This window comes from Ambystoma mexicanum, chromosome 6q, assembly GCF_040938575.1.
Source record: "Ambystoma mexicanum isolate Mex_15411 chromosome 6q, UKY_AmexF1_1, whole genome shotgun sequence".
NCBI classification, from domain to species: Eukaryota; Metazoa; Chordata; class Amphibia; order Caudata; family Ambystomatidae; genus Ambystoma; species Ambystoma mexicanum.
In genome coordinates this window covers 1,313,150,850-1,313,174,761 of record NC_090937.1, presented here as the reverse complement: position 1 = coordinate 1,313,174,761, position 23,912 = coordinate 1,313,150,850, and the positions used below count along the sequence as shown (strand labels likewise).

The window sequence follows — 23,912 nt, the reverse complement described above, 5'->3', positions numbered from 1 at the left end:
CTAAAAGGTGGTGTAGTTCCAGGTATTTCTGAATTTTTAAGTATGCAACCTTATCCAATATTTTTAAGAGGAAAGGTACTGTCGTGATGGGCCAGTAATTAGTTGGTATCGATGGGTCTCGGGTTTGTTTTTTTAACAATGGAAGCACCCACAATTCTTTGAGGTTACTGGGTATGGTGCCAGACGTGAATGAGGCGTTGATGAGCTTTGATATGAAGGGAGCAAGATCCCTCGCTGCATCCTTGATAAGCTGGGCTGGGCAGAGGTCGCCCTGGCAATTAGAGGGTTTGAGTGATAGTATGACATTTTTGTCCTCAATAATAGAGGTTTTAGAAAAGTTAAAGCGAGTAGGTGGGATGTCAGAAGTCGAAGGGGTATTGTTAAGAGGAGTTAAGGAGGTTAGCAATGCTTTTTATTTTGCTATTTTGTTTTGGAGGGTGGTTACTGTGTTAGTAAGCGCATATTGGATGTGGGAACACCAGGTTTTGTCTTTGGTGCTGGTTTCTGGCGTAGGGGTAGGGGTCTCTAATTCTTTTAAGATCGTAAATAATTCCTTCATGCTCGGATTGGCTTGTGAGATACGGTTATTGTAAGATTCCCGTTTGGCCAGGCAGATTTCTTTTTTGTAAAGGAATGAGATCTTGGCGAGTTTGTTTCTGTTAGCTTCTGAAGGGAGTAGTCTCCAGGAAGCCTCACTGCTTCTTTTTTGTTGCCGTAAGTTCTTTATATGTGGGGTGAACCACTTGTGTAAATTATTTTTGGGCTTACTGTGTCTCAATTTGAGCGGGGCAATAGTATATAGCGTAGTTGACATGATTTTATTATACTCATCGACAAGCGTTCCGGGATCGGTGTTGTCAGGGAGAGAGTTGAGGATGGGGAGAATAAGAGGAGTCTATCCGCTGTAATATTCTTTTTGTTCCTAGTTAAGGTAGGTGGAGCAGTGGGAGTGAGCATAGGGAGCAGTCTGCGGTGGTGAATGTAAATGACAAAAGGGAGTGGTCTGTCCAGACTTGTGAGAGGAGATGGAGGTGATATTAGCGTTGCAGTTATAATCAGGGTATTCTCCCTTTATTGTGTGTGGGCGCATTAATTCTTTGGGTAAGGCCTAGTTCAGACAGGATGTTGGTAGTTGTGATGGCATGTTTATCTAGTATGTCGTTAAAGCCTAGGTTAAGGTCGCTTAATCAGAGTACTTGTGACGTATTTGTAAGGTTATTTGAGAGAATAGTGGAAATATCCTCCTCAAATGTCCCAATTGGGCCAGGGGGGGGTCTGTAAATCAGATGAATGATAAGGGACTGGGAATTAACTAGAGGTAATTTTCCTGTGAGAACTTCACAAGATTGGATGTCTTGGTGGGGTTGGGCAATTCTCATGGATAGACTGGATTTAGAGATGATGGCAATCGCGCCTCTTGTTTATCGTGTCTTAGAATCATATAGCCGTCGGGAACTGCTAGCATGAGTATAGGGCCTGCAGCATCGTGCAGCCATGACTCAGTGATGGCAAGAAGGTCAAGGTTTTCTGCCAGAATCAGATCAGCGATCTCTGTGGCATGTGCTACCAAAGACCTAGCATTTATTAGAGCCCCCTTGAGCGGAGGAGTAAGATGATCTGAGGCAGATAAGTGGGGAGTTATGGTTTCTACACTCTTAGGTTGATTAGCAGTACAGTACTTTGGGGTAGCAGGAAAAAGTGAACAATCTTTGGAAGGTTTGGCACTTGTGGTGTTTTGTCTGAAGGGGGAAGGTTTCTTTTAAGATCTAAAATGGGCATACATCTGGCGAGGGGTTCAAATAATTTGGCCAGTCTAGGGTAGGAGAGATACAGAGCTTGCAGACGAGACATTCAAAGGAGGAGTAGGATTGAAGGGGTATGATAGAGGCAGGGAACCATTCAGGGAAGACAAGGGCCGCTACGCCTCCAGGCCGGTTAGGCCTGTACTTGGAGAGGAGCTTGTAGCCTTCAGGAAGAAGAGTGTCAAAAGCAGTGACAGAGCTGGCATTGAACCGCGTCTCGGTGAGCACGAGGACATCAAGGTCAAAGTCTTCAAGGAGGTGACAGATGTCAGAGTGTTTGACAGCAGAGCGAGAATTCAGGGTAGCTATGTGAAGCTGGTTGCCATCTTTATATGTTTTCCCAGGAGAAATACCAACGAAGGAGGGGGCGAGAAGGAAGGAAGGGGTGGAAGGAGGAGGAGTGGCAGGTAATGGGAGGAAGTTAATGAGAGACGGAAGACACCTGTCAAGAAGAGGTTTGGCTGAGAGCCCTAGCCCATGATAGTGCCATTCAAGTAGACATTGATGATTCACCTGGATGATAAGTGTGCCAAGAGAACGTTCCACCTGGTTCCACCATTAATGGGTGAAGAAGAGAAAGGGGAGAGGACAGAAACCATATGAGGAGTCCATAGGTCAGGGGAGGGAACGACAACGCAAATGTCAGTAATAGTCTGCCTGGAGAGAGCATTGACATACGTGTCAGCAAAAGCAGGACTCGCTGTGAAACCAGGTGACCCTTCTTAAACATTTTCCTTCCAGTCTTCGAAAGAGAGTGTGGATAGGTGATAAAAGAGTAGCAGTTAGAATAGATAGGGGAGATAGAGAGCACCATTGGTGGGGGAAAGGGGAGACGGATACCCAGGGGAGGGAGGATGACGGGGAACTGCGCAGTGCACGAAAGAACTCGCCAGGCGGCATAGCAGACAAGCAGGCACAGATGAAGCAGGTACTTAAACAAGATTCAAACAAGGGATGCAAAATTTAAAATACCCAGATTTGCGGTTCAACATACATGAGAAATGCCAGCAATTAAATGGAGCAACAGGGCAACAGGTTTGTTTTAAATACACTCAGATTTGTAGTTCCAAAAAGCAGGGAACATGCAGCAATTCAGCACGGGCAACAGATAATTCAATACACCCATATTTCGAAATCACACATGCTTGAAAAATGTCAGCATTTAGGCAGGGCAACAGGTTTTAACCAGTACAGCATTTGGCATAGCCAGAGGATTTTGAGCAGCATGGTTCAATATTCAGAAATGCAGACAGCACAACATTTAAGTATAGCCTGCAGAATCAGAACAACCCCTAGATTCAAATTTCCAATATACAGCCACAAAAGCATCTTTTAAGGAATACTGTCAAAATGCAGATTTAAAAAATATCTAGATTCCAGTTTCAGGAATACAGTACAAAAATGCAGAATTTTAATAGAGCTAGTAGATTCATAAAACAACCCAAAATACAGATATGCAAGACATCATAATTGGTATTCCAAATAAGGTGACAAGGCCACAAAGTTATAAGGCTGTCAGTGGTTGGGGAAACGAGGCACAAGTGAACTTGCTTCAGGGCAGTCAGAAAGCAGCAATGCTGGCAGACCCACAAGGAGCCCGTAAGGTAAGGAATGAAGTCAGGTGGATGCTTGTCAGTTTGAGAGGAAAGTAGATGGAGCAGCGCTGGTAGGACCCATTAACAGAATGCTCAAATCAAGATGGTACAGGCTGAGGGAAGAGGAGACTGCCAACATGTTGTGATTCAGTCAGCTGGTTGCAGTCGGGGAGGGAGGCAGCAAGGTTCACAATGTGAACAGGAGTGAAGGGTGCAAGCAGATGCTGGATGAGAACAGAGCTAGGGAGGGAGTCGAACAGAAGAAGGCCCCTAACTAAGAAGCAGTGTACTGCTCTCCCCTTCCGGCAGCAGTGGCGGGGGCCATCAGGTAGGAAGCAGATGGATAAATCCGGATGGAGGGGAGAGATTGCCCGTCACCTGTGGCCACAGCCAAACAGGCCAGACATGGGCCTTCGTTGTGGGCCTTTTTGTTGAGGGGGGCCAGCAATGCCTACCTACTCCCTGGTTACCCCCAAGTAGAATGTCCGAGCCATTCAGGCTCAAAATTGTGCGGGCTCCGTGGCAACGCTCTGCCTCTGCTCGCACTGCTTCTTTCCAAATGTAATGTTGGCAGCCATCTGCAGAGAGGTTCAAGTAACGCTGAAGTGATCAGCCTGCATGGGCTTAACTGATGAAAGTGGATAGATGAATCTACCCATTCCTCAGCGCGCCGACGCAGATGATGGTAAAAACACAGAAAGAGTAAACGGAGTGCCTGCAAGGGCTTACCTTACGAAAGTTGTTAAAAATGTATCTGCCCATTCCACAGCATGCCCGCCAGAAGAGGAGGGTGGAGAGAGCCAGAAACCAGCTGGCTCAGTTAAAAGGCTGCAATAGCCCTTCTCCCTCCTAGACTGAGCATGGCTGTTTGTCCATTGTTACCAAACCGGTGGGATAGTTCAGGCCAAACCTAGGAGTTGGAACCCTGTGCCGCTATGAGTGAGTCTTCTATAGGCCTACCACAGGTGGACTTAAGTAAAACTCCCTAACACATGCATACATTTGGAGGTTATACGAAACAGAACCGAACAGCGTGGTCAGCTGGTAGAGCTTTAGTACTTTGGTCAGGCGGTGGGAGCCTGGCCAGAGATGGATTTGGGAGTCAAGAATAGGATCATAATGTTAGTTTATTATAGTTGTGAGATACTTGTAAGTGATAACGTTCTAAGCCATATTTGGGATTGCCAATCCATTTGGTGAGTTCTTTTTGGACAATTAAAGTAAAATTCTGACCAATCTGGTGCTCTTATATTGTGCTTGATGCCGGATTCCTCCCACTTCTAAGCATTGTAGTAACAGAGTTGTTTTACCCAATGTAATGGTACTAGATTCCGATTATCAAACTTGGAAGGATAAAGGGCTGAGCGTGCCCTGCCGCGGGATTGGAACTTGCTAAATGCATGCTGGCCTTGTGATAGAGGTGAGCACTTATGAGCGATCCACACAGAGCAACCTTATTTGATTGTAATTCTTCTGAGAACTGTAATAGGTTCTCGAATTCAAGGCTCCGTTATATTGATTCTATATGGCGACTGCTTCATGAATAATTGTGTTGCTGTCATTCGGTTGATGTTAGAGGTGTGGTAAATATTCTGTAGTGGAGATCAGCGTTAATAGGACTTTGTGCATTAGATCTCGTACGCATTCATGAATGACGCAAGGCCTAGTAGTAAGATCTTTTGTCTTGTTCTCCCTTATCTCGTCGCGCCTAGAAACACTTGTGTACAGGCGCGTTATATATGATTTATCATATCATTCTATGTTCAAGGATCCGAAATCAGAAACCGAGTTGAAATGTAATGACTATTATTGTATTTTTTGTTTTACACAGTGAAGATTTAAATGCGTCTTCTTTACAGTGACATCCAGAGTGGCTTCATGTGTGATGCTCTGCATAAGAGGTGATGTGATATATGGGTCAGTGAATGCCCTGAGGCTTCTTTAAATGAAGCTGTATTGATAGGCGTGCTTTCAGATATGTAGTGCACGCTGTGGATTTAGCAGCCCATAGTTCTGATAGGTAAATGCCTGCCTGTTAAGGACTGCTCTGCTTACCATCTGCTCTATTTTGCTGCGTGCACATTGGTTGTTTTCTGCATTCAAGCATTTATGTTTAATTAATGATTACCTTTATTTTTGTACAGTCATACTGTGCCCTTGTGCTGGTTTTATCGCTCTAATGAGAGCATAGTGTTTCAGTATCCTGAGCATAGCATCTGAATTGAGCAGCTCCCCCCTTCTCTATAGTAAATACGTGCACCCTATTTCTAGGTATATGAAACGGTGGGACTCAGTGGTACCAATATGATTGCAGAAGTATTTATTCCAATCCCAGAGACAACAGTCCTGACTGGCAAAGCTCCCGTAGAAGAAACGGAATTCAGCAGCAAGCAGCGTATAATGTTCGACCACGAAGGCGTAGGCAGTGGTACGTATTCATGATTGAACTATTGAACTGTTCAGTGGCATTATAGGAGAATTGGACAACCTTGGTGGAAATTGATCTGGAACGGATTGTGTGCATGCAGAATTTTGTTTGAATAGAGGAGAGGCCTAGAATGACCATGAAAGACGAGCGGTTCCTGAACCAAGCTGCTGACCTGGAATTCAGAACTGTTAAATGCTAGAAATATGTGGACAGTACATGCCCAGCACCCTTTCAAGTGAAACGTGCACCTAGTGCAGGGTTCTGCAACCTTTGGATCTCCAGATATTTTGGACTACAACTCCCATCAACCCTGGTCATCAAAGTGAATGGGGAATGATCATGGGAGTTGTAATCCAAAACATCTGGAGCGCCACAGATTACAGGCCCAAGACCTAGAGCACTTGATAACCAAAAGGCCTGGTTGTTGGTAACTAAGTTCTCCATTGCTTTTGAGTTCCGGTATGCTGGATGCTTTGGAAAGCCAACAGAAAGTGTTTTCGAAAGTGCGACATAGTCAAATGAACTGTACCTTCTTCTGCTCCTTGTACAATGAAGGAAGTATATAAACCCACACTTGACAAACTATACTTTTAAGCACTGCATAGTGGCAGTATTTATTTTAGTGTCCATGCATAACTAGAGCCTAAGGACATTTCCTGAGGACTGTTATTTGAAACTTGAAAGAATCCATTCCTAAATAGCCAAACAAGGCCTTGTAACTGGTAATGGAAAAGTAATGCTGTGCATTTCCTGAGGATCCCTGCCTTGTCTTTTTATGTTGATAAATTAGGAATATTATGCATGAATGTCTTCAATCTAAATGTAGTACATCTTCTGATTGTACTGATGCTTTATTAATTTTATGTATTTGATTTTAATCTTTAAATAAATGTATCATATATTTTCTTTAAAGTAAGCAATGTTGAATTTCATTACATTTTGTCTATTTCTCTTTATCTTGCGTTAAACCTGTGAGGTATGAAATTGGTAAATAAGTGAAGATGTGCCTTGTTTGTCCCAGCATCTCAAAAGTAGTTTTGGTTAAGAAAACATACATGCAGCTCCTCATGATATCTATATGTATATTCTTATTAATCTACTGTTCTTATACAGCCATGTCATTTTTGGCCCACATTACCTGCTCCCTCTTCACTCTTATCTGATTATGACCGATATCTAGCCCTTCTATTTGTGGCACCCTATCTAATAGATTGATTATTTTAGGGTTTGTGGGTTTTGTCGTATTTGTTTTGTCTAGTTCTAGTCTAAATATTGTAAGACCCTAGTGTCTGTGCAGGGTATGTTAACCAGTTTAAAGAATTACATTGCAATTGCTTTGCAGGGTCCATGGTGGCTGTGGTGTTTCTCTTGCTAATGACCTCAATAAAGTATGATGAAACAACATGTTTTTATTATTTACAACATGGAGGCTTATAGGTATCATTTTCTATATTTTAGGTTTGTCAGGGCTTTCTCCCTTTGATGCAGTCTCTTTGGATTAACCTCTAGTTGTTTCAGACAATCCCAGAGACTGCTTTCTCTTTCACAGTGGTTCTCATGTTTTAGTCAACCATTTTTCTTCTTGTTCTTGGGTACGTGGTAATTCGGAGTAAAGGATGTGTAACGTTATCACAAGGTCTCTGTTTCATAGATATGAACTGTTTTGTAACAATTTAGCGTCTTGTGCTGTCAACATTTCTTTTTCTTAAGCTTACGTTACATTAAACGGGCAGCTCGCCCAAAAAAGGTATTGTTTAAAAAGATTGGCCATAATGAAAAGAATATATATAAAAAACATTAATTTTTAATTCCTATGTAAAGTTTTGGGGAAATCAGCCTCAAAGTGAAGATTTTTATTCACTAGGAGGCATCTATTTTGTACATTTAAGCAGCCTCCTGTGTTAATGTTATGCTCTGCTGTCACGGCACTAATCAAGCAAACTTCCCCTACTGGGAACTTTGGTTTATTACTGCCGGAGAGCAGAGAATGCTGGCAGGCTGCAGCTGGAGGCTTGTTCCTGTGCTCTGGGTGAGTGCTGCCCCCGCCCCTATTTGCATTTATGCCGGCCGCCGCAATCTCTGATTTCATTAATATAGGATTGCGACGTGCAGCTGAGTCTTCATAATTGCTGTGACTTTCGTTTTAAGTTTCCCGATCTTCCCGGGAAACTTAAAACAAAAGTCACAGCAATTATGAAGACTCTGCCATCCTGCCGGAGTCTTCACAATTGCTGTGACTTTTGTTTTATGTTTCCCGGGCTTACCCGGAAACTTAAAACGAGAGTACCAGCATTTATAAAAACTCTGCAGTGCATTTATAAATGCTGGTACTGTTGTTTTAGGTTTTATATGCAGAAGAGATGTGACCTCAATAAAGGGGCCTGCTCTCCTCTCCCACAGCAATAAGCAAAGGGCCCCAGTTTTTTTTTTCTTTATTAGTGTTGTGGGGGCAGAGCTTTACATTAACACAGGAGGCTGCTTAAATATATAAAAAAATGGATGCCTCCTAGTGTAAACCTTTAGGCTGATTTCCAAAAATGTTTACATGGGAACTTTTTGTAAAAATATTTTGCATATATATATATTTTTATTATGACCAATCTTTTTAAACAATAAAAAATGTTATTCAACTACCCCTTTAAGTTGGTGTGTCCGAATGGATTTCATCATCTGTTTTGGATAAGCATGTTGTAACAATGTCTGTATATTATGTTTGCCTTAAGTCTCTCCATAACACTGTTGTATTTTCCCAATGGGCATGTGAATAGTTATCACACTTTGTTTCTTGGGTCACGTTATACTCGTTTGGGCCCTGGAAATTCCAACACCTGGATGAATCATTGGTTCTCCACATGCACCAGTTTTGAGAACAAACTTTGTTGTCTTGGTTTCTAGTCTGATATCTTCTCAAACATGTTGGTTTAGTGGTACAGACTCTTCACCTAGCATGTATCAGTCTTGGTTATCTTGGTGCCTGATGCAATGTAGTAGTTGTGAGTAGGACTGCATTTTGCAGCATGAATCGGACAGGAATATTAAAATTGAATCATGGTACTTGCTAAGACCTGGTTTCAACAATACTAACTCTTGGCTTCTGTAGTCTGATAAAACTGAGTGCCCATGCATGCATTTGTTCTTAGTTCCTCCACAGACTCGGCCTGGGGATTGGTTTCTATGGCCAGCTTTAATTAGTTCAAGTCACAATATCCTTGCCATTGGAGAGCAATTACGTCAGGACCTTTTATCCAGCCATTCATGTGTTTGCGCCCTAGGCCCTTGCTTTAGACGTGGCCTGGGAAGTTAACCTTCATTGCCCGGTATTAAAGAAATGTTCATGTTTTTTGTATATTCGCTTAGCATGTCCATGCAGTTTTATACTAAATGGCCTAACATTCTACTTGCTTTCTCAAAGTACTCGCGGTCCACTTTGGTGGACGCTCGAGACTTCTCTTGGCTGACTATTCTTGGTTATTCATCTTGCTTGGTTTCCTTTTTAGTTGTGACTTTTAGGTGGTGATAAAGCACCACCAATAACTTGGAATTATTGCATTGGATGGAAATGACGCGAGAGGAGGGCCACACAGTTTGTGGGTGTTCTTTGATTATTAACCCACCCATTGACTACTCATGGCCATGCTAATTCCTATGCCCTTCCCAACACCTACCTAGCTCTCCCTGCCCAAAACACATTGTCCTGTGATCTCTTTGAGATAGCTATATCAAGCATTAATGACAAATGTGGGGCTGCCAGTGTTATTTTCGAAGCAGTCTGCTCAGAGTTAATGGCTTAATGGTAACTACTTGTGTAATACAAAATGTCTCAAGCAAGTGTACCTTCAGTATTCGTCAGGTCGATCTTCTTCGATTCTGAAGTCCTGCACTCTGGTGAAGGGACGTAGGCAGTGGTCGAAGTGAGCAGGAGCGGTCGGGAGCGGTGCTCCTCTACTTTTTAAAATTACGTTTTACAGCTCCTATACTTTTATTTTAAAAAGAAACCGTTCCAGAATGGTTTAGTTTTAAAATAAAAGTGTAGGAAGAAGTTGAAACTTGCACTTTCAGTGCACTGCAATTGATGTTTCCTTAAACAGCAGGTGCATGTGTTTGGGGGTTTGTATTGTGTGTGGGAGGGGGCGTGGCGATGGGGTCTGTGGGGGGTGGGTGCAGGCCAGCAGGGAACATAGTTCCACTACTTCTTTTCATACACCTCGACCACTGGACATAGGTGAGTCGGATCATTCCTCTCGAGGTTCAACTGGAGCTCAGCAATGTTCTGGACGGATTTGGCTTTGCAAAGATGCTGCACTGCAAATGGGTTGAATGTCTCCTGGTATTTGCTATCTGCAGCTCTGGAAAGGCACAGCATCTCGGCAGATTGCTCAGTTTGTAGTTTGTCTCAGAGCTGCTTGGTCCCACCAGCCAAAGGGAAGGAGTGTTTCTCTTTGGAGCTCCTCTGTCAATTAGAAAACAGGGTCAGGACAGCAGTGGTCTCTTCACAGTGATTATAAGGGTCTGCGGGTATCTCTGGTTGTCTTCAGCTTCGGTTCTTCTGTTCCAGTGGTCGACTTGCCTTTCACCTCAGGAGCCTCACCTTTTATTCGGTTTTCCCACACACTCCACTGCAATCTCTCTCAGCATTTTACAGAAAGGGGTGGAAGGCTGTCCAATCAGGACAGCCAGCCCACCCAGTGGGAACTGGTTCCATTCAGGCACTATGGCAGACAAAGGGTAGGGGAGTGAATAACTCCTCCCCCATTTCCTACCTGCCCAGACACACTGGAGCCTAAGCAGAGACACCCCAGGGATACCGCCAAAGGCAAAACACACACACACACAGACCTCCCTCTCCTATAATGGTAGAAGAATGGCTAACAAAGAACAACCATGATAGACATGGCAAAAAAGGAAAGGAGCCACCATGTTAGAACATAGATGGCCCTTTTGTGCACAACAGTGACTGTGAATACAGTCTCCGGTAAGAAATTGCACAGTAGTTGGTAGAACATGTCCACTGCCACTATACTATAACTGTAGGGTTGTCTATGTGACTAAAATGTCACAGGAGCAGAGAGAAGGGAGATACTAGGTATCCCCTTAGCACTCCACAAAAGGTGGTGTGTGCTAATATCTCATAGTATAAGGTTTCAGGAAGGATACAGAGTATCCCTGTATCCTTATGAAATGTTGTTAGTAAGGTTAAAGAATAATCTTAAAAGAGAACCTAAAGTGTTCAGAGCAACACTGCACATAAGGAGCTGTGTGCTGCAAAAGTTAAACACAGATGCCTTTAAAGAGATGTGAAGGAAAGCAGAATCCATAGTAAAGGTAAAACACAGAGAGCAGAGTTCCAAAAGTCAGAGCAAACAAGGAATGAGGGGAAAAGGGCTCCCCTCATTCATGATAGAAGGTAAAAGGCCCAGATGTCCAGCAGAAAGTGCTTGGGGTCTCACTAGGAGAGGGGATGAAGCATACAAATGATAAATCTCCCTAACACAGCCATAACGTATCTTGGGTTCTTTCTGGGGAATTGCCTAGTACAATCCCAAATAGAGAAAGTCAAGGCTGTCTGAGAAACACCTCCTCCTAAATGTGTAAACTAAAGGCCTAATACATAATTGTATTTGTATATACTTACTGTTTAACTGGAATTACTGGTATTGCTCTGTGTGGACTCATTGTAGCCATAGACCACTGTCATACCCTTCCCGACACTAAGCCTTGACCACTTAGCTGCCTCACCTTGATTGGGTTGGGCTAACCTCTGTGTCTTCCCTGTTCACCATAATAGGAAGGCCTCCTAAAATTCTCCCCCAGGGCTAATTTTGTAAATCCATATTACACTGACCCACCACCTGAACTGTCCGTTCCCCTTTGCCATGCTGATCCCTGTGCTCCCAGCCGTAACTTTTATATTTTCTATCTTTCTTTGTTTCTGGTCATCTTGGGTGGACCTCCAGTTTCCTGCAATGTGTTTGGAAGCTTGTTTTCACTGAGGCTGCCACCAGAATCTAAGGAACTCAAAACAGTTGCCTTATAGTAACCTGCAGAGGACTGGAAACTGGCCAAACTCATTGAACACAGAAAGAACTATTGTAGTGAAGGATGGTACCTCTACAGAGCACATCTCAGTTACGAATAAATCCCGAGGAGCCTCTTTATTAATATTGATGAGGTAGAAGGTAAGTTGTCATCTGTAGGGGCACTTAACAGGGACAGACTCACCAGTATGTACATCCAGTACTGTCTTGGAAGGATAGCTCAGCGGTAACGTGCTCGCCTTGGAAGCAAGACGACACTGAGCAACACAGGTTCGATCCTCGGGTCCGCGCTTAGAAACCTCTGGGTATTAAGCGCGTTATAAATAGCCTATCATATCATATCCATCCTCTATCAGCCCATCTCTCAGTTGTCACTCATGGAACATTCAGAACATTCAATCAGACACCTTGCACTGAGAATTCAACAGCCCATAAATGACATTATCAGCATCCAGTCTCCCAAGCTCACAAATACCAGATACGGATGGCCACTATGGCATGCACTCACCCCCAGATCACCATAAAATATGTCTGACGTTCCCATAGAGTACCACTGGGGCAACCACAGCCTCATGACCAGTCTCTGTTGCCACCAATTAGTTGCAAGCCTTATTCCATGTTCAAAAATAACATTCATGCTTGAGTACAAACAGGTACTGATACTGGCCTAGAACCAATAAAGTAGCACTTTGACTGCATGTGGGCCAATCTTAATCGCAGGCTGCTGACCCAATGAATTTAAAGGACTGCTAAGATGAGCTCACACAGTCTACCGAGTGAATATACTCATAGCTTCAACTTTTTGTGAACATTCCTTAATTTGAACCAATAGTTTGGTATACTGTGTTTCTGTCACCCCGTCACCTCTGGTGAAGCATTCTTTGGCTGCAAAACCAGATCTCGGACATCTGGCTGCATGGGACACTTTACTGCATTTTATTGTGGTGATTTTTTTTTTTATTAGGGATGTAACAGATGGAGTGTCATGACACTGTCAGACAGGAGCAGTGACGCCTCTAAACCATGGGTAGACCGATTAAGAGGGTATTTTCAGAGCCTGTACTCCCCTGAGATGGTGTGAGGGAATTGAGAGGGGCCCCAGTCAGGGGCTTCCTTGTGTGTTACAGTGCATACAAGACTCTTGGCACCACTGTTTTGAACACAGTACCTTCCAGCCTTTGTTCTGGCCAGGTCTTGTGTCTTTTTCTTGCAGGACTACCATTTACAGAAGCACCCGAGCAGCAGAGAGGAGGAACGCCTGAAGTGAAGGCACTGAACCAACGAACGCCACAGAACGCCCTCCAATAAATATCCCAGCCACGAGATGCCTGAGCTCCAACCCAGTGGCACACAGTGAAGCGCGCACAAAGGGAAGGGGACAGGTTGATTGAGTGCCAAGACTAAACGCCGGAGACCATGTAGGGGGCATGCATACCAGAACATCAGTGAAGGATACGCATAGCACTTATAGAGTAACTAAAGGCCATTTGAAGACTGACACAAAATGCCAACCCACTGTTAGCAGGAGATTGGCACAGCAACACATGTGACCGGGGTGTGGGCTATAGGAGCAGGGAGCCCGGATAGGGCAGGGCAGACTGGGCTATAAAAATCCCGAGATGCCACAACTGAATTAAAGTGTTTTCCAGTGAGGCCGCCCGTGAGTGCAGTTGGTGGACCAAGAGACCAGGTGTTGGAGAGTTGACATTGCGGGGACTGCTGAGGAGAATTTGATGGTGTTGGGAGAGATTCCAGGTAATTATTCTGTCAGGAGAGAGAGAGCATTAGCAGTTGAATAGAGTAGTGTGTAGTGGGTGTGAGGGAGGGAGGGAGAGAGGGAGAGATAGAGAGAGAGAGAGAGAGAGAGAGAGAGAGAGAGAGAGAGAGAAAAGAGAGGCATGGTATCCCAAGTATGACACTGACATAACAGGTACAAGTGTCAAAACTTTTAATAGATTCTTGGGGTTTGAAAAAGCTCCTACTTTGCCCTATAACTATGATGGGAGAAAGATCAGTTTTACAACATGAAGGATCAAAATGGCTGAGTCAGCTCTCCTGGACAGTACGGAGTAAGGCAGCCCCCATAAACAGGATGAGACATTCTGGCTCAGGTTCTCAAAACAAAGGCAGTTCAAGACTTGGATCAATGCCCGCCTGTCTTTCCACGTAAAAGTCACTGTTAGGCAAGATTGTATGCAGTACCCTTTGGGTGCACTACAACGACCCTGACCTCCTGGCAATAGGACCCCAACCTTTGGTATAAGTCACAGGTTGATAGCGTATTGAGCAGCCAGACTTATCTCAAGAAGAGTCCATGTGAGCTGTAGGGGAGTTACACAGAGATTCACAGAGATTCACAGTGACAAGTATTCAAATAAACTCTTACTCACAAGGTTTCTTGATTAAACAATTATTAATTTATTTAACAGTCAGTTTGAGTAAGCCTTCTTCAAAAGGGGCAATATACTAGTAGCACACAAATACACTCCAAAATACACTGAGTTTCCCTAAATCAGCAAATACCCATTTGGGATGGGACACAGACACTTCCTACACCCTCAGGTGACTTCAATAGTTAGGACACTGTGGACATTAATATATCACTGTTGAATTTAGGGCAATACTTAGGAGAATGTCAAAGAAAAATATATTTAGAATAAAACAAGAGATCTCATAAAAATTCGGAAGCAGGTAAGTACTTTTGGTAACCCCCAATGCAAATACGGTTACCCCTTCCTGGAAAGAGGGCTAAACACCGAGTCAGAGGGAAGAAGAGTTATTCAGGGAGCCAGGCCAGGCCAAAGTCAATTGGACAAAAGTCAAGGTGAGCTGAAGCACTTTTTGCAGTTAAGTAAAAGCCTTGTACATTGTTTTAGAAGTCTTTGTAGAAAAGAAGAAATCAAAGTAGGGACACAAGCTGATTAGGCTTGTGAGGTAAAGAAGCGGAGAGCAACTCTATAGGTGTAACCAAGACAAGTCTGAACTGAGAACAAGTGAGGTTACACAACAAGAGGTAAGTTTTCTTGGACTTTAAAGTACCTTAGCTTAGAAGAAAAGGGCTTTGGCTGGCTTCTGTTCCTGTGCAGCTCTGCAGATCCTGTGCCTCAGTCATGGGGACAAGAGGGAGGACGTCTGGAGGACTCATGCACTGCAACGGGACGGTCAGCGACAGAAAAGGACCAACTTCTATTCAGTGGCACTTTGCGGTTTCAGCTCCTTGCGTCTAAGCAGATTGCACCACCGTGGACTCTTGGCTGTTGATATGGGCTTTCCTTGCAACTGGGGTCCAGCACTCTGTTGAGGTGGCTCAGGCTCGGTCAGTCATGCTTCCTGGGAGTACGGAGGATCTTCTTGGAGCTCTTGGCCAACTTAAAAGCAATGCACCCGATCGGGTGTTCTTCTCCCTAGCTCTTCGGTTTCCAGCAGTAACTGCAGTGGAATCACAACCAGCTTCGAGAGGATGTCCAAGTGGCTTACTTTGGAGTTGATTGGTCCCACCAACTCAAGGGGAAAAGTCGTCCTTGCAGGGCTTCTCTAGTCATAACGAATTCAGGCTTCAGCACAGCAGCAGGGTTTCACCGGGCGAAGCAACGGTCCAGGAGTTGCAGCAGTCATCTCTTCCAAGATCTTCATCAGATTCCTTCATCCAGTGGTCGACTCTGCTTTCCAAGCCAAAAAGCCTCACCCCTTATGCAAGTTTCTCCCATTCATTCCAGCCCAGCTGTCAGTCACCCAGCAGGGTGGCTGTCCTTGCCAGACAGCCAGCCAGCTAATCACCGAAGAGTGCATTCCTGTCTCCTAGGAGACTAAGCACAGGGAGTTTCGGGCATCGCCCTCACTTCCTGCCCCCGCCAGACACCCTGGAGCCAGAGGCTGGCTTCACTCGTGAATCCCGCCAAAGACGAAATGAACAAAGAAACCAAACCTGGTTTGGTGCACAGAGTAAATTTCAAGAAGGACTTTTCCACAAAGAAATGGCGAAAAAAGAAGACCGGGGCCATTTTCACAAAAATGGCACCCTAGGATGCTTTACAGAGTCGACCACTGGATGAACGAATCCGATGAAGATAGTGTGTGCTGGGTCTAGAAAGTTACAAATGTACGTAAAGTCAATTTCACTTTACTGCGCTTGAAAACAAGTCATTTGTTTATCCAAGAGAAGGTATTTAAACCTTTGGGAAATCTGAAAGACTTCCCTGTGCCACTGCACTGAAGGTGCTCTGTGACACTATGTAAAAGATGACGACTATGGAGTTTGTCAGACTCCACAACTAAAAGAAACGCTGTGTTCGAAATCAAATTAAAATACATAAGAGAGTGGGGGAAAAGGGTCTCTCTCTCAAGGTTTAAAATTAAAAGTACTAAAATCCAGCAAAGTTGCTGGGGGTCTCTAAGGTAGAGGGGAATTAGAGCATTTCTGAGAATACTCCCTAACAGTAACTTATTCCAGCTTTCCAAACGTTTTTTCACAGGTCAACAAAAAGTTCTCATAGGTCTCCCTCACTCGGACTCGGACCTCTCACTCAACAAGTACCTGATTCAACGCAGATCTCCCTCAGCCGGCCTCGGACCTCGCAATCACAGCACTTGCAGGGGTTCCCTTCGCCAAGCTTTATTCACATTTGTTAGGGGTTCCCTTCCCCTATCTTTTTTCACTCTTCCAATCTCCCTCAATGGGGTTCGGACCTTTTACTGATGTCAAAGACTTTCGAATGTGCGAAGCTTTTAATATAGACCTCCACAGGACCACTTTGACTTTCACTTCAGCTCTCCGTTTGGTTATTTGACCCAGTGTCTGTTGGTTTTGGTAGTTCAATGCCATAAGCAAAAAAGTTCAAAGAAGTCTTTCTCTCAAAGCATGCACCTTTTAACTTCCTCTGTTGCTAGGGTTAATCTTGACCATTGTGCATTTCAGAGTTGTCCACTTTGCTGCTTTATGGAGACTTTCGAGTGGGCTACTTCCTTTTGATGGGCTAATCTACTACTCTGTATCACTGGCTTCACAGTTATCAGCCACTTAAAAGTTCATCACTGGTTAGCTTTCTTTTGTGCCTCATCAGCATGCGCACAACCTTCACTTGTGAGATACACCGTTGCAGCTTAAATATTTCCTGGACACAAACCAGTCTTTCATGCCTCTCACTAAATCACTGGTTGTGTGTTCCTTTCTTGTCTATGCGGCATTGATTCACAAGTCAAGGTTAATACCAAAGGCTTGGCCTCGCCTCCCCACCTCTGTCATTCACCTGGGAGGGTTGTTGGCGTCCTTATAAGACAATGCAGGTTTGACTGCGATTTGGCTCTCGCAGCATCTCCTTCACGGCTTCCCGATGCCAACAACCTCCTACCAGGAACTTTAGGGTTTCTCTACTGTGGAAACAGAGAAATTGACATGAGGCCGGGAAGCCCAAAAGGAAACACACCAACACAGGTTACAAAGGACATACAAAGCGCTTTATTTCAAAGTTACAAAGTTACCAAAGTCAATTGACATGCGAATAGCTATTCGGCTCTCTGACTAACACACGAACCTTCAACGTTAGGTTCGCACTGAAAGTGGGAGAGACCGATCATCGGGATGCTTGGGTTTTTATACATTTAGTACTGCATTGGCCAGCCCTCTTACAAGTTAACCATTTCTGGAACCATGGCTAGGGTTCGTAGCCAGGTCGAACACACAATTTCCATACATTAGATCAGTTCCGCTGATACGGTTACATATTTACACATAGGTTAAACAGAGGACAGGGTCTTAGTTCATGACCCTAACAAGTAGCCTGCGGACATATTATTCATTCACGTGTGCGGAGGTCACCATGGCCGAAGTCTTACTCGAAATGTCATTCGGCCTCCATTTTGTGATTCAGGGTGACTTCCACACTGCAAGAGTACCTAAAATGGCGGCTAGATCCAAGATGGCGGCTTACACGATACATTAAGGTCAAGACCTTGCCGCGGAACCTATGTACATAGTATCCTTTAGACAGCTTGGCGTAGGCCAACATACATTTAAACGATGCGATTGGGGTTATAATATTATATCGATTTCCACAGACCCTCCTTTTGGCCTATGCCAAGTGCTAAAACATTATTTCCTAATACTTTTGAAAATACTTGAGGGCATTAGCATCCATAGGTTCCGCATCATTGTCTGAAATGTCAATAGCCATAAAGTTGTTCATAAGAACTTCTTGCAACATGAATTCTTTAGATGCTGTCTTCGGGGTATATATTCTACGCCCTATTGCGCTCATAACTTGGGCACAACATCCCCCTATCATTCCGTATATACTCGGGAGGCATTGAAAACAGCAGCAAAGGAATAACAGAGTCCCAAAAATACCTAAAATAACAGAAAGCACCTTCCACCCCCAAGATCGTAGAGAATCCCAAAACCAAGTACTAAGGCTCCAGTCTCCTACAGGGATATGGACTTCAGAACTAAGAGTGTGTAAATTCTGAATTGCTTTGAATATTGTTGGTGAAGAATCTGGTACGAAAACACAGCAAGCGGACCCCACTAATTTACATACTCCACCTCGTTCTGCTAAAATGACATCTAATGCCATTCGATTTTGGAGTGCTACCAATCTTATCGCCTTTTGCTCTAAGGTCATATTGTAAAGTATGTCCGTGGTCCGGTTGATTGTTTTCTCCAACACCCTCGCTAATCCCCTGATGTTTTCTGAATTTGCTATTTGTCCCCAGAAGGGAACTACTGATTTGGCTATATCCCCGAACACTTGTCCAGGGGTATCTCCATCATTATCCCGTCGCGGGCGAGCCTTAGATATCTCTAAGGTACTGGCTATAAATACACCTGGTAACAATATCCCTAAATAAAAAGTCCCCTGCCAATCCTTGGGCAACCAGGGAAAAGCTAAACTACCACACACAAAATAAACCGGTCCCCCCACATACAAAGGCCTATTTTCCCCAGTCAAATTTACAATATTTATACAAGGCTCGAAATCTCCCATTGGCCTAGTGCCGTTTCTTTGTACACAGAAAGGGACAGAATCAGGACTGTGATTTACAGAATAAGAAGGAGGCATGGCATCCTTATTGCCTATCGGAGCCATCTTGAAAGAAACTAGATTTTGAAAAGGAAAAGAAAGTTTATCAGACGCCTAATAGAAGCGATATTAGGTCTACTCCTATTTGCGAAAAGCGAGCATCCCAGGGGAGTCAATTCACGTTTTTCAAATTCATTCAAATTAGTCCCATCGAAGTTCCCTGAGATGCTATCATTCCATCGGCCAAAAAAGAGTGCTCTAAGAGAGGCATAGCAAGAGGTTGTTAGAGGTAAGGGATGTATATACCATCCCAGTCCCTTGTTCCCATGTTGTGGTAAGTGAGTGCAGACCCAACAATTACTCCTATTAAAAATAGCATGCGTAGCATTCATCACTATCATCAAAGTGTTATTATAATATTTCTGTCTATGCCGAGAGTCCCTAGGGGACAGAGTGTGAAGGTGTACAGAGGGAGTCAAAACAGTTGGTACAATTTCGGTCGGTAACAGAGGCTTCAAAGGATAAATTTCTTCAAAGTACCAAAGTCCCACGGCAGCAGTTGCAAAACTAACAATAATCAAAACGAGAACACAACAGTACGTTTTCGGGGCCCAGGCACATTGTCCATTGTTCGAATTGGTCACCTCCTTATCTAATAGTTCAATACGAGGAGCAGTGGTGAAGGCGGCAGGCATCATGGTTATCCCGATCGACGGCCCCAATGTTCGTTGCTGGCGGCACTTCGGCCGCGCGACTTCTTAGTCCTTCCCAACCCTGGCCAACAGAACCCCCCCTTTTCTTTGTTCCAAAAAAAGGGAAGACGATAGTATTTCAATCACTCCTTTTTCTTCCAGATGCACGATACTCGTGCGGCGATTTTATTTGCGTGGTCGAAGGTTGTACCGGATGGTACCCAAGTTTGTTGAATCCAAAAGCAAAGTATCGTCGCTCCCTGAGGGGAGCGTCGTATCAGTAGCGACGGAAGTCGCAGGGCTCGAAACAAGGTTTTCCGGAAGTGATTGATCAAAGGAGTGCGGAGACAAAATGGACGGCTCCCCGAGCTCCTCAGGCTCAGAGAACTTCTCCGGCGCACTCACAACGCTGCCTGCTACTCCGAGATCAGAGAGTGTAGCACCAGCGAGGGGTTCTGTTTCTTCTGTAACGTGTGGCGTCGGGTGAGGGATCTTCTTGATATGTGTTGCATGTATCCAGTTCTTCTTTCCTGCCACTCGCACTGCCGTCCTGGTGACCAATAAAACCTGGTAGGGTCCCCGCCAGCGAGGCGCGAGACAGGAAGACCTTTCGTAGGCCTTTACCAGGACCCAGCTGCCGGGCAATATATCGTGTCCTGGGCCCGTAAACCGTACAGGTAAGGCAGCATTCACCTGGTGGTAAATGAAATACAGATTTTTAGTCAATTAATTACAATAGTCTATGAGCAATACATTCTCCACATCCCTCAGGGCTTTAGGTTTAGGGAGACCCCAAATATTAGCAGGCCTTCCCATTACTACCTCGAATGGAGAGAGCCTAGTTCTAGTCTGGGGTGTGGTGCGCATAGCTAACAACACAATAGGTAAAGCATCTGGCCATTTTAATTTAGTGTTGGCACATGTTTTTGCAAGTTTGTTTTTCAAAATACCATTGTGTCTTTCTACCAACCCCGCACTTTGAGGGTGCCTAGCTGAATGAAAACGTTTCTCTATCCCTAAGGCAACACATATTTGCAACATTACGGCTGCGATGAAGTGGGGGCCGTTGTCCGACCAAATTATCCTCGGGAGCCCAAATCGAGGAAAATAGTCTTTTACCAAGATCTTTGCGGTGGTCATGGCGGTAGCATCTTTGACGGGGAAAGCCTCGACCCATTTGCTAAAAGCACAAATGATAACAAGAACATATTTCAAGTTATTACATCGCTCCATTTCAATAAAATCAAGGTGAATGGTTTCAAAGGGGACAGAGGGGGGCCCGAAACTTCCCCTTGGAGTCACTGTCCCTTTACCCACATTATGCTGCAGGAAAATCATGCAGTTCTGAACGAGTCTTTTTGCAGTTTCCAAAATTTTATCATTCACCCAAACCTGCTGTAATATCTTCGCAATTTGCTGGGCACACACATGTGTTGGACCGTGTGCCATCGTGACCATTGCTAATACATAAGAATCAGGAAGCAACCATTTCCCGTCAGATGCGTCCACCCAACACCCTTCGTCATCCAATTTCCCCATGCCTTCAGCCCATTTCCTAGATTCTTCAACAGAGGCATCAGTCTGAATATCTCGCACAGACCCAATGCCTTCATCTATTATACAACCATCTCTCACTTCCCCCGAGGTGTACATGTCTGTGCTAAGGTCTGTAGCTGTTTGTCTAGCTATCAAATCTGCAAACGCATTTCCTCTTCCCACATTGTCTATGACCTTGCGATGTGCTGCACATTTCATGATTGCTAATTGTTCAGGGAGTGAGAGCGCTAAAAGTAGTTGTACTATTAAGGGACCATGCTGAATCTTGGTCCCGTGTGAGGTCAGAAACCCTCTTTCCGACCACAGTTTTCCGAAATTGTGAGCCACCCCAAAGGCGTACTGACTATCCGTATAAATGTTAACTCTATGCCCTTGGGAGAGCTCACAAGCGCGGGTCAACGCTATAATCTCTGCGGCCTGCGCGGAGTTATGCGGAATCCTTTTTGTTTCTACGATCTTGTTCAAGGTAGTAACTGCATAAGCAGCTGTAGACGTGCCATTCGGAAGTTTAAAACAGGAGCCATCACAAAACAGCTCCCCTTCCGCATTCTCCAAAGGAGTATCTGAGAGGTCTATTCTGCCCTTTGTTTCTTGTTCAGTGGCATACAGGCAGTCATGTGATCCGTCATCGCCGCAAGCAGTAGTTTGCGGGAGAGGCAAAAGTTCAGCCGGATTGAGAACACAACACCTTTTAATTTGGATATGAGGAGCAAATAGAACTAATTCGTACCTGGTCAACCGGGCAGAAGTAAGGTGTTGTGTTTGAGTTTTATTCAATAGAATATCGACAGAGTGAGGTACCATCAAAATTAAATCGTGGCCTAGGACCATCCCCTCACTCTGTTTTACAGACGCAGCGGCAGCAGCAACAGCGCGCAGACATCGCGGCAAAGCGCATGCAACAGGATCGAGGGCGGAGGAATAATAGCCGCACGGCCTATTCTTCCCTCCATGTTCCTGTGTTAACACAGACAAAGCACATCCATTACATTCATGCACAAACAACACAAAGGCCTTATCGTAATTTGGTGTACCCAGAACCGGTGCTGAACACAGCGCGGCTTTGAGAAGCTCAAATGATCGTTGATGTTCCGATTCCCATGGCAATGGCAGAGAAATGCCCTTCTTCGTCAAAGCCAACATCGGTTTTACCACTAGGGCAAAGTTCGGGATCCACAGTCTACAGTAGGACGCCATCCCTATCAGGGCTCTGACTTCCTTCTGTGTTTTTGGGACAGACATGCCAGAAATGTGTTTTATTCGTTCAGGTGTCAATATTCTCCCCTCCTTTGACAGGAGGTAGCCTAGATAGGCAACCTCCTGACAACAATATTGAAATTTCTTAAGTGAAGCTTTGTGACCATTTTCAGCTAAATGAACAAGCAACAATATAGTGCCTTCTTTACAAGCTTTCTCAGAGTCTGCAGCCAGGAGCAAATCGTCTACATATTGAAGCAGCGTGCAAGTAGATGGTAATTCAAGGGTGTCGAGCTGCTCTTTTAAGGCTCTACTATAGATACTAGGACTTTCAGTATACACTTGAGGTGCCCTTGTGAATGTAAACGAGCGTCCCCCCAAGGTGAACGCAAACAAATACCTGCTCTCCTCATGTATCGGAATACTAAAGAAGGCGTTTTTTAAATCTACAACACTAAAGTGTGTAGCCGTAGCAGGGATCATTGTTAAGATCGTTGTTACATCAGGCACGATTGGAAATTGTGGGGCTACCACCCGGTTAATAGCACGAAGATCTATTATAAACCGGTACGGAATTGCATTGTCGCCTTTCTTATATACTGGCAAGATCGGGCTATTACATAAGCTACCTGTAATCTCTTCGATCACTCCACGATGTACAAAATCGGAGACAATGCATTTCAGAGCGCGCTCTCCTTCAATTGAAATTTTATATTGCGGAATGCGCGGTAGCTTAACCCCATGTTTCAATATTATCTTAACAGGATCGATGTGCAATATCCCGACATCATTATCGTCTATTGCCCACAAACATTCTGGGACAATGTCAAATTCGGGAGGTAGAGGTCGGGTCAAGTATTGGGAGTTAAAGGGTTGCTGTGGTGAAACTGTTAATCTTATTCCGTCAGGAGAACAATGAATCACTGCATTCAGTTTCTTCAACAAATTCAACCCCAGCAAATTTTCTCCACAGTTTGAAGTAAGAAGAAAAGGGCACTGGTCTGTAAAAGGACCCAAAGAAACGGATACCGGCGCAGAAACCGGACAAACAGTTGGTATGCCAGAGAACCCTATAGAGACGTTTGTTTGCCCTGACAGTGGGATGTTTGGAACCCTCGAATGGTCGATGGAGCACTTTTGTGCTCCAGTGTCGATCAAAAACTGATGTTTCCTATTCCCCACCAATAATTCAACATAGGGGCCCTTCTGAATAACGGGAATAGGTAAAGGTTCCAAACGCTGCTTCGGGCAATCCTAGTAAGGCAGAACTTCATCAAAGGGAAGTTCCTCAGAAAGATAGGCGGCGGAAGGGTGATCAAATATATTTCTCGAGTCCATACTCTGAGTCTGATTTTCCCGTGAAAAAGGTTGCTGGGGATCTTGTAGAAGCTGACCCCTATCAGGGCCTCCTGCTCCTGGGCGGCCCCTTGGTCGCCTACTCATACCTCCAAATGTGCCTCCTGACCTCTGACGAAGGGCAGGGCACTGTGCTCGCCAGTGACCTTCCTGGCGGCAATAAGCACACTGATTAATATTTATAGAATTTGGAGGAGTATTTCCTCTTGGAATGTACTGACCTCTAGTCTGTGT

At 44.5% G+C, this 23,912-nt stretch overlaps 1 protein-coding gene across 2 annotated transcripts in view; it reads left to right on the top strand.

The window, feature by feature from the left end:
* Window positions 1–23,912, top strand: part of CC2D2A (coiled-coil and C2 domain containing 2A) — a 1,164,962-nt gene that overhangs the window by 590,753 nt on the left and 550,297 nt on the right. For both annotated transcript variants that reach the window (XM_069631936.1, XM_069631935.1), the window contains exon 17: window positions 5,669–5,825. In XM_069631936.1, coding sequence (XP_069488037.1) covers window positions 5,669–5,825 — 157 coding nt within the window. The remainder of the gene's footprint in view (window positions 1–5,668; window positions 5,826–23,912) is intronic.